Source organism: Porites lutea, chromosome 5 (genome assembly GCF_958299795.1).
Source record: "Porites lutea chromosome 5, jaPorLute2.1, whole genome shotgun sequence".
In the NCBI taxonomy this organism is placed as follows: domain Eukaryota; kingdom Metazoa; phylum Cnidaria; class Anthozoa; order Scleractinia; family Poritidae; genus Porites; species Porites lutea.
In genome coordinates, this window is record NC_133205.1 from 27,602,220 (window position 1) to 27,613,617 (window position 11,398).

Below are 11,398 nucleotides of genomic sequence, written 5' to 3' on the forward strand. Positions count from 1 at the left end.
TCAACTGTGAACATACCATCTACCCATCTTTACCTGATGTCCAACAAATCCAGGGTCTCCTTTAAGTCCAAGAGTGCCCTGCAGAAAACATGAACTATTTTCTTACTGGGAAAGGACAAGAGACTGGCTAATTGTCACAATTAGTCTTCTTTTACCTTACTTTTGCCATTTTTACAATTAAAACTAATATTTTACTGGTTGATTTAGTTTGAGGGCAACACATTCATTATCCTAGAGGCCTGGGAGAGGTGGGGGAAGGGAAATCCGCTATTTAATTTGTGCAGTATTTCCCCCCCACCCCCAACCTCTTTCCATCTGTTAGGTTGCTCTTATGCGAGCTGATATAGCTTGAAGAGGAGAGAATTTCCTACCTTGTTAATAATGTGGCTTTGAGATGAGCAATTCTTGCCACCTCTGGGGTCATACAGGAAGTCAGGGAAATCAAGAATGGTCTCTTTTTAAAAGTCTGGCTTACCTTCTCACCTGGAGGGCCATGGACACCATGTTTTCCACGCATGCCAAGTGGGCCCTGACAAGACAGACAACTTGTTAAAGAAAGAGGCAAAATTAACAGTTGGAAGAATTTGCTGAAGCTTATTTATTTCAGGAGTCAGTAGTCAGTATTCTAAAGTGACTATTTCCACAAAATACATGAAGAGCTATGTCTGTTCTTTCACTATTTGTTTAAACAATTCCCTGACCTTTCTTCCTCTGTCACCTTTAAATCCCTTTGGTCCTACTGCTCCAACTGCTCCCTAACAAGATGCAAATACAAATGAAAATAGTTTATGTTCCAGTTTGGTTGCCACGTGTAGTGACTTTGCTCTCTAAACTTATTAATCTCTCCACCCTATGGTTGCATTGAAGCTAAGACGTGACATTAGCTTATTCTAATTTGTCATGCATTATGTGCTTTTGCCGTCACATTATTGGTAAGAGTTGCTCATTTGCATCCTTCTTTATGGTAAATCTGCAGGGTGAATTCAAATTAATAACAGCAAGTTACAGGCAAACCAATTGAATTATTGGGCTTCATGACAGAAAATAAAATCCTCTTCGTGGTTCAGGTAAAGATTTTGAAACAAGTGTGGTTTAAGGCAAGAGATGCCAAACATTCATCATTGTTTTATAGTATACTAAAGCAAAAGGAAAAACGTTAAACCACTTGAACTGTTTTTTAAGATGGCCATAAATCCCTGAAGTGTCAAAACACTTCTCTGTCAATTTGGCTTTCATGTAAAGATGTTTTGTATCATATGAAATTACCATATTCAAATAAAAAAGAATCAATTAATCAGGCAATGAAACTGTTCATGCCCCTAAGTTGAAGCGTACACCCCTCAGCTAATGTACATATTGTGTAGCTGACTCTGGGTTCCAGCTAACATCATACACGCAAAACAGGAGGGCCCTGGTGCTACCTTGGGGCCATTGCCTAACCTTGAATGGGCTGGGCTTATGCTTCACTCAAAATGCCTATGCCTTATACAGGGACACGTGGATACGGAGATGGCATTTTTTTTATTGCTGTTGATTATTAAGCAATTATTTTAAGAACTCCAAAAGGAAAAAAGTAATCAACCAATAGCACCAACCCATGCCAGTCACCTTTCATTCTGACTAGCCTGGATACAGTCTGAGGTTTCCTATTACCTTTGCACAATGTTTATCATGCCACTATGGTAACATCCCTATTGTACTTTATGAAGCAAAAGAAATACAGGACATCTGCGGGGAGGGTAATTCTGGCACAACACCACACATATGTTGTCAAACCCAGTGAATGCCCCCCTAACCAAACAATAACCTTGCATTATATAAATAGAACAAAGGGCCCAACGTACAGGATGTCCTGGTGATTCAATAACCCTCATTACTCTTGTAATCACAGGACCCTTGGTATTTGAATTACTTCCAGTGGGACTCTATAATTGACAAGATAAAACAAGATAATTTTTTATGTAATAAATTACTTCAACAGAGACTTACTATGCTAATACACCTCCAGAGCTTTCACTCTTATTACATGTGATCAGTCAAGCATGAAGGTTAGATGCGAATGTATTTCTCAGGGGCACCCAAAGTCAATTTTTGGAAAATATCTGTTCGAAGACGATTTGAGAACTAGAATTTTCGGAACATTTGCTGTAAAATTTCTTGCTTGCCTGCCTCTCCTAGGATTTTTGAACATCTAAAAAATGGTATAATTGCCATTTTTAATGGAATTTTTCCCTAAAAAGGTCACCTAGAATTTTCGGGAGCCGTTTTTCTGGCAGAAATTTTTGAAAAGGTAAGTTTTGATCCCTAAAATTTTTGGATCACTACACTTTCAGATAAGAAATCCAAGCAGATGAAAGATTTTGGGGGATAAAAATATGCCTATATCTGATCTAGCTACCATTTAAATGGTATTTTTAAGTGATTTTGAACTATATTCTCGATGTATGCCCCTGATTTTTTACCTTTACTCCAGAAGGAGCTGGCATGGCAACCTACAATAGGAAAGGTAACAGATATCAATTTGAAATGAAGTACCTTAATTAGTGAAAAATAAATAAGGGGCCATAAATTAGGTTTAATTTTGATAGTTTACTGGTACTGAACTTTGAAGAATATACTGAAATCACTTATATACCTAAATCTGGACACCGTCTCTTTCACAAAGCCCCCAATATCAACCACCCCTCCACCTTCTCATAAACAAAAGTCCACCTAGTCCAAAATTATACTATGGGTGTGGTTCAGGACATTATAGAAAGTGTTATATGAATTACAAATTCTCTTTTTTGATGAAAATAAAAGAGTCTTGTCAGTAATACTGGAGATTTGGTAACCGGTATGGGAGACCAGGAGATTTGTGCTCTAACTGGGAAACTCCTAGATAATCTGGGAGAGTTGGCATATACATTGATTATGAGTGACAAACAGAACATGGGCTCATAGCAAACTCAGAATGAATATTTATTCAATTCCCAGCAGATTGCCAAATGTTGCACTCCTGCTTCCTGTTGTGCAATATTTTCCAACACAGAAAAAAAAGATGGTTGTAAAAACGTTTTGGAAAAATCATCTATTAACCCATTCGCCCCTGAACCGCCCGTAACCGCCCGTGCGGATCCAGGTCCTTTCTACCCATTGTGACGTCATCAGTTTTAACAGTCCAGGACAACTTTCTTCACTAACTTGTGCAGAGTGAAGAGATCTTTCAAACCATACCAGAATGAGCACAATTCAGTCAAGGACACCGGAGAAATAAGCAAAAAACCACGTGACATTGACCTGAAAATCTCCATGAAAATCTTGTCCCATTACCCACCTACCTTTCCTTTCGCCTAATCCTAAGATCCTAAAAGCTTTCCTAAAAACTCTTCCCACCAAAATCAAGCCTACTAAATGCCCAGCAAGAGAAAAAAAAAATGAGGCAAGAAAAGCAAAAAAAGAAGGAAGGAGAGAAAGCGAAAAGTAAAAGTCAAGACTGCTGTGTCACTTTTAAACCCAAAAACTATGTCGAAATTTTGCTTTCTGCGCATGCCCGAACTTCGCAAGCTGATATTTTGCATCTGGATCGGAAGACCGCGAAGTGTTCGACCTGTAAACCAGTTTCTGGTAAGTTTTAGCTCTTTATAGCACGACAGTGACCAGAAAACCACTCGACTAGCTTCAAAACGCGTTTTTCGGCAAAATCTCTAGGAGCGAATGGGTTAAGCAAAGGACCAAGCTTTTTGAAAAAAATCCACTTTTCAGCATAAAACAACCAAATCTGTCTATTTCATGTCAAATCAGGTGAAAAAGTTGGTAAAAGGCCATTTTTAGGTTTTTTGATTAACCCATTCGCCCCTGAACCGCCCGTAACCGCCCGTGCGGATCCAGGTCCTTTCTACCCATTGTGACGTCATCAGTTTTAACGGTCCAGGACAACTTTCTTCACTAACTTGTGCAGAGTGAAGAGATCTTTCAAACCATACCAGAATGAGCACAATTCAGTCAAGGACACCGGAGAAATAAGCAAAAAACCACGTGACATTGACCTGAAAATCTCCATGAAAATCTTGTCCCATTACCCACCTACCTTTCCTTTCGCCTAATCCTAAGATCCTAAAAGCTTTCCTAAAAACTCTTCCCACCAAAATCAAGCCTACTAAATGCCCAGCAAGAGAAAAAAAAAATGAGGCAAGAAAAGCAAAAAAAGAAGGGAGGAGAGAAAGCGAAAAGTAAAAGTCAAGACTGCTGTGTCACTTTTAAACCCAAAAACTATGTCGAAATTTTGCTTTCTGCGCATGCCCGAACTTCGCAAGCTGATATTTTGCATCTGGATCGGAAGACCGCGAAGTGTTCGACCTGTAAACCAGTTTCTGGTAAGTTTTAGCTCTTTATAGCACGACAGTGACCAGAAAACCACTCGACTAGCTTCAAAACGCGTTTTTCGGCAAAATTTCTAGGAGCGAATGGGTTAATATTTTTGATAAGGAAGAAAGGTATAGTTCACTTGAAAGGAGAAGCAAAAAAAATGTCAGGTGCTATTAATTTGCAAGCGCAGGTGGGGTTGCAAACAAAGGTGTTAGGATAAGGCTGGGGGTTCAAGTCGCATCATCTGCAAAATAATCACAAATAAACCTTCCATAATGTAATAACACATCTAGCCAATCTGTATGAACAAAATGTAAGTTAATATTCAAATAATTCCCCTGCTTGTCTATGAAATCATGAAGTCATAAAAATCACTGGTCTTTGTAAAACTGAAGGTTATTATAAACTTTAAAAAATGGACCATCATACAAAAAAGTCTGTAAGACATGCACTACACTGTAACTATCTCCTGTAGATAAGAGCATACTTACAAAACCTTGGCCTGATTCTGCTTCTGTATTCATCTTAGTTTCCTATTAAAAACATTACAGAGATTAACAGAATGTTTCGAATGCATGTTTATATTTTCAGCTTTTGATTCTAGGCTTCATGAATGAGCATATGTTGTTTACGTACGCATGAATAGCACTTAAACTTAAATTATGTGTTAATGGGTGCAAACTAGATAACATCAGACTTTTTAAAAAATTACCAGCCACTGAAATTGACCCTCAATGGATCCAGTTCAAAGTATTAGGGTAATGAGTTGGTGATTTCCTTTTAAATGTTAATCAACAACATTCTCAGAACTCTTACTCACTGATGTCATCTCTAGAAAAGGTAAAAGATTCTAACTGAGTTTCATAAAATAAAGACATCGAAGGCTTCAGAGACCTCAACACTCCAGTAAATGTTTTATATTGCAAATTGGTTGAATAGTGGAAGGATCTGTTGTTACCGTTTGATGCTCAAGACTTTTTTAATACACTCTTCTCTTTCTGAGAGATCCATCCCCCATTTTGTCTTTTTGCAATCCCAACAACAAAGCACTTTTTTCCTGATTGGGCGGCTTTGTCACAGGCAGGCTAATAAAAATGGGCCATAATTCCAAGCTCATAATTCCGGACATTTCAGTTACCAATCTAGTTAGTTCAATTAAGTGTGAACTAACAGTAAATTTTAACAGCAGAAAATGAAATAAAAAGCAATTTTCCAAAAGTGACTAAAACTACCATGGCTTTCCATTTCTTCTTAGAGCTGTTGCTATCATAACGGATAATAATACAAAATTTTGACAAGAAAGCAAACATAAAATGGATTCTGGTAGTTGCAGTCACCGTGAAAATGGCTCACATTATTGGAAGAAAAATTGTCACCTGTATCTGTTTGGCACTGAAATTTCCACCACTGGAGCAATTACTGGATAAAGGTGTGTGACAGAATTCTTGAATAATGTTCTGTTCATATTCTACCAGCAACAGTTCACAAATGTTCTCCTAGTTGATATAAGGAAGGGATCACTTACATCAAAAGAGAGGATCTTAATGTCAATTAGTTCGAGATAACCAGTGTAGCTGATGAAGTTTAAATATCATAATTCACCACATGGCACAATTTTGAAACTACACATTACATCTTGGCAGTACTAATTTACAGGTTTTTGGTTTTGGGAATGCACTCATTGTCTACCCATTTTTGATGAATAATTTTCCTATTTGTGTGACAAGTCTGTCCAACAAGATCAGAACATGCATCAAAACTTTTTATGATGATTATAAACAAAACAAAAAAGTAGTGTCACAGAAACTACCCTTATACTTACCTGTATACTGTCTTCAGAGTTATCCATTTGAGCTGTAACCATAATCTTCTCCCATTCTTCCAATTTAGGTTTGCTTGGCAGAGGTAAGTAACTGAATTCTGCACACTCCTGGGTTAATGATATTTCTCTGTGATCAAAGCTTACTACTAATTTTTGCCATGATGATACACTTGCTAATTTAAACAGGCCAAATATAGAATTATTACTGTAAAACAAAGTTGTCCTATTTTGAACTATAATAACAAATAAACTTTCAGATAAACTTCCTTGGACAGCATTCACATGTACAAAAAATCTGCTACTGTCTAATTTTTGTCTGAGGTTAAAAAGTAAAGCATATTGAGAAGGGCTTCTTGTTAATAAATAGTCTCTATCTGATAAAAGTGGCACTGGTGTGCTAGTCTCTTCCTTGTAATGTATATTGTTGGTTGGATTTCCGCTGGTAATGTTGTCTAATGTTTGCGTATCTGAAGCATTTAATCCGAGTGTATCTAAACAAACAAAGAAACAAACAACACAAAATGTTTTAGTATTCAGATATGAACAGGTGCAAAACACATATAAGAAAAACAAGGGGTTTCAATATCTGGTAAGTATGAAATGAGTGAACACCAAATGACAAAAGGCTTGTGCTAGGAATTCAGGGGTTAATATTCCCAAAGTCAGGAATTTAGCCATCAATTTGCCCACATTTTTTTGCTACAAAGTTCATAGCATGGTTAGTAGCACAATGAGTACATATCTTTGAGTCTCTCTATGGGTACCTACAGATGTCTCTTTTGTCACGCTTTTTCTATCAAGTCTTCTTTTTGTCAACAAAATTGTTGCATATCAAGAGTTTTTTGTGTGGTAACGCAACCAGTGAGTGCAAGCAACTATGAGAACGATGAAGGAAATTCTAGAAATATTTGTTGTTCGTAATTTTGTGAGTTTCACATTAATAAAGGAATTGAAGACAACATTTTTTCTAACCTGATTGAGTTAACAAAGATGATTTACTAGCATTTCTCTTGTGATGTCTATCAGCGGATACAGAGGTTATGAGAAGAAAAACTAAGAAACATCTGCAAGAAACCAGTACAGTAATAAACACCACAAAATTATAGCAAATGGACAAAATTAGTGCATTTGAAACACGTTACTGATGTAATTACAGTTGACTCCCATAACTCGAACCTTCCACCAGCTTGAACCAAAATCGACTTCCCCTTTTTTTTTCTTCATTCATTTACTATAATTTAACCTTGGTAACTCAAACCCTTGATAATTCGAACCACCCGCTAACTTGAAGTAATTTTTGTATTTACCCTCGATAACTCGAACCACGCTTTAAGCACCTGACAAGTTGAAAAAAGTGTACTGCAGTCCAAAACATTGAAATTATTTTAACAACCATGTATTATTTTTTTGTCAGTCAAGTTTTAATACAGTGTCCAGCACTGAGCTGTGCATTCATCAAGTTTTGAAGTGTGCATGTTACTTGCATTCATTCCTCATCCCATTTTCTTTTTTCCAGTTATTTGCTTCAAACTCCTGTTAACTCAAGCTCCCACTAATTCAGACCTTTTTCAATTTCCCCAGAAGGTTCGAGTTATTGAGAGTTGACAGTATTGTATTGTTAAACCTTCACTTAGTATGTGAAATTAAATTCATATAAGGCATTAACAAATTATTGTTGGCTTAATTCAAATTAGAAGCAAAGTTAATTTCAAGTAAGCACTTGATTCAAGTGTACTTGGAAATCTTAAGTCGCTCTGTAGAAAACATGGCTTCACACTGGTTGACAAAGTATATTGCTTAAAGCACAAGCATAGTAATTAGAGGAGACTGGTTATGAAAAGCGGCAAACATCAATTTATTATAAAAACAATGGTGCAGCAGTTTATGTTTGAAGCTCGCTGAAGGCGCACGATCCCTTGTTTTCTTTTGGCAAATGGTGACGGAATTAATTAAATTAATGCTACGTTTTATTGGTCAATACAATCAAAATGCTAGGAATGCTATTGAATATTGTGCACCTTCAGGTCCACAAAAACATATAACAAAGGCGCTGATGGGTTTCATAACCATTCCACTCCATTAACTATGGCACAAGCTGTCAATCTCCTATCATGGTAAAATAGTACCACTGAAGCTACCTGAGGCCTGGGCCCTGGAAAAGATTTTTTTGTCGTCATTTTCGTATTTATTTTTTTGTCTCTTTGAACTTAAAGGGTTTTGACCCTAAAAGACATGCTTACGTACTCTTTTTTTTGAGTACTTAGCAGTGGCGCAGAAAAAAAAACACAGGCAACATCTTCTTATGTATTTCTTTAGAATGACTCAACAACACGTTTTTCGGCAAAGAAATCATCGTAGGGCTTGGGCTGGGCCTCTTCCACAGTGCTCTTAGCTAGCCAAGACATGGATCCTCCGTTGAATGTTTTTCTGTCCATTCATTAAAATCTTGCAACTGCTGCAGTGCACATCATGCACATAGCTTCCACTTCTTATTGGTCACGTGTGTTCTCAAGTGTGGTGTAGGCCATACTTGGTGGAGAACTTCCACTTCTTTGAACTACAGTGGAACCCCATTGATGCAGTCACCAATGGACAAAAAAAATTTGGCCTTATTAACGAGGTTTTTTTTACAAGAAAATGTATGGCGGTTTTTGCCAGGCAGCCAAAAACAAGTGGCTTAATAAAGAGGTAACTGTATTACCAAGGTGGCCATAAGGCAGGGTTTCACTGTACGATCATTTCCATGATTGAACTAGGTACTCCTTTTACCCTTTCACACTCAAAGTAGGTTCCAAGTACACTTACATTATACTTACAAGTTCTAGTGTGAAGCCAACAAATATTCTTAAGGCAAACTGCTTATGTATCAAATTTAGTAATTCTGTATTGTGCCGTAAATTTTTTTGATAACCATAGGGCAAACTCAAACATTTACAACATACTGCTTGAGCCATAGCTTAACTCCAAATTTGCAGCTATGATTGGCAGACAACCATAGAACTTCAGATGATGATCACAAAAAACATTTCTAAATTGCATGGAAGTAAAATTTAACTGAAGTAATGATGTTATATACGGGGCCCATGAGAATGCAACAGAAACATTAAAATAAATGAGGTAGATCTAGGGGTCGCTAATGGGATTAGGCCACAGCTAACTTTCAGCAATTAAAACTCTCTCTTCGCTCCTTAGAAACCACATTCCAGAGGTCTAAAATTTCAGAACGTTCTCGATCTGAGGCAACATGTACCTGAACCCCCTCTGGATAATTCACCTTTAAGGATTTCTTTATTAAAACTCCTTTAAAAAAATCCTAGATCTGCAGCCAAGCAATATAAATAACATAAGAAAGTGATGAGTTTATTAAGAAGCCTCTAAAAGTTCATTCACACTATCCAAGACCTTTACTTGATCATGAAAACATTTTGAAGGGGGATTCCCTCCTTTGAAACATTTACTGTAAACTATCATAACCAAATAACGGGCATTTTAGACATTAAACAGGGTCAGGAAATTCAAATCAGCTTGGATCAAAATGTTGGTTTGTGAGAAATATTGGTGTTGATGATTTGTTCAATAAAGTGTTCTCTAAAATTCAATTTCAGAACGACGCGGAAAATTAGTTTTAAGTTTCTACAACAATTTGAGGTTATTACAGAGTTAACCTTTGTCAAAAACGAATTTGAATGATTCAAAACAGCTCACAACTCAGCCAATAAACCAGCACATGTTCAAAAAAAGGAATTTGACGGCCGATTTGTTTTAATTACAATTAAACACATTTTACAGACATGCGAGACGAAACAATCAATACCGAATACCACAACTATTAACCTAATTGGCCTTCGGTATTTCATATACTTCTGCTTCCTGAATAATCTCACTTTTCCGAGTACTCCAAGGAAAACATTCATGATCAAACGTTCCACTAACAAAGACAGCAAAATAAAAGAATTTATAGATGACCTACCTTGCAAATCTACCGATAAAAAACGCATCCAAGGAATTCAAGGTGAGATCTCCCACATTCACACGGGTGGCTAAGTCCTTCTTCACAGGAGACAAGGTAAGCATCCAGCTGATCATCGCACGCTCTGCGAGGCAAGGCTTCAAACGAAGGAATGGTAGTAGATTAGATTCTTAACCAAATAGAAATTCAAGTAAATAACACCCCGGTGAAAAGGGCAACGTTTTCGTTGATGATATTATTGACAGCTAACTTAAAAATGACAACGTATCCATGAGAATTGTCACGCAGATATGAGGGTATCACGAAAGAAGAGAAGGTTCTGCATACTGTCGGTCGACTAGAGGTTGAGTTCTGACTTCTTGAATTTTCACATTTCGTACATAGATTGTGGCTAGGGGAAATCTTATTAAAATACGAAGTTGAATACGATACTAGGTTTGATAATCCAGGTGATTTTGCTATATTTATATGTTGAGTTGATCTATTTCTCTGACTGATCACAGATTCTCTAAGCACACAAACTACATCACCAAATGGCGCTATTAAACAAAGTCGCGCGCGCTTGTTCCAATGTGAGCTGATTTATACTCGTCTTTCTAGGATCATCTCCCCAGGAATACCTTACCTACCTGTAATCTTCAATCTTGAGAATACCGCCAGCCTCCTTCGGTTTTAAAAACTGCACAAGATCTTTAGTGCAAGCCATGCGTCAGGACTGGATCCAAGTGTCTTTGTGCCCGGCCGTCCCAATTTAACGACAACAACAAAGTCTTTGTTGCCTTTTATATACAGAACACCTTTTTGGCCCGATTCTCTGTAGGTGCAATACACCAAATGACGGCAGTATTTTCGATATGAACGTTATATTTCGAACTAGGCAATACTCGAAATGATGTCAGATCCCTCAAATTTTCGAATGAAACATCGTAATATTATAAAGACGAAGAGTCCATGATCGAGAAGCGTGCGAGTGCAATAGAAGAAGCAAATGTTACAAGACGTCACGCAATCTCTGAGTGTACCTCTTCTTTGACTTGTTTTGGACCGACAATAAAAAGGGTGAGATGTCCTTCAAAAGCGATTTTTATCAGAAAGGGCTAGTTTTAAGAAAATGAGATAATTTCGCAACAATTCGATGTTCTTTTCTAGCGTACCCTCTAGCTTACAATAAAAACAACTCATAACACTTGAAGATTCATTAGTCAAATCCTCCTAACGAAAAATTATCGTGCAAGGCCGCTTTTTTGACATTAATACAA

The 11,398-nt window shown here is 37.2% G+C and overlaps 1 protein-coding gene across 1 annotated transcript; it reads right to left on the reverse strand.

The window, feature by feature from the left end:
* Nucleotides 1–11,398, reverse strand: LOC140938167 (uncharacterized). Its single transcript, XM_073387689.1, has 11 exons — nucleotides 10,765–11,398; nucleotides 10,140–10,276; nucleotides 7,142–7,233; nucleotides 6,170–6,660; nucleotides 5,724–5,843; nucleotides 4,839–4,880; nucleotides 2,463–2,492; nucleotides 1,845–1,925; nucleotides 702–755; nucleotides 476–529; nucleotides 1–78 (listed from the first exon to the last, which is right to left on the reverse strand). Exons 2-11 carry the CDS (start codon nucleotides 10,253–10,255, stop codon nucleotides 1–3), a joined length of 1,158 nt encoding a protein of 385 aa, XP_073243790.1. The 5' UTR covers nucleotides 10,256–10,276; nucleotides 10,765–11,398.

What these genes read in the sequence shown, in the direction of transcription:
- LOC140938167 (XM_073387689.1), bottom strand. Translation starts at nt 10,255, where the DNA reads ATGATCAGCTGGATGCTTACCTTGTCTCCTGTGAAGAAGGACTTAGCC. An exon ending in ACTCTGAAGACAGTATACAG is followed by an intron (nt 5,844 to 6,169) that starts GTAAGTATAAGG and finishes TATATCAACTAG; the next exon opens with GAGAACATTTGTGAACTGTT. An exon ending in AAGGTGACAGAGGAAGAAAG is followed by an intron (nt 530 to 701) that starts GTCAGGGAATTG and finishes CTGTCTTGTCAG; the next exon opens with GGCCCACTTGGCATGCGTGG.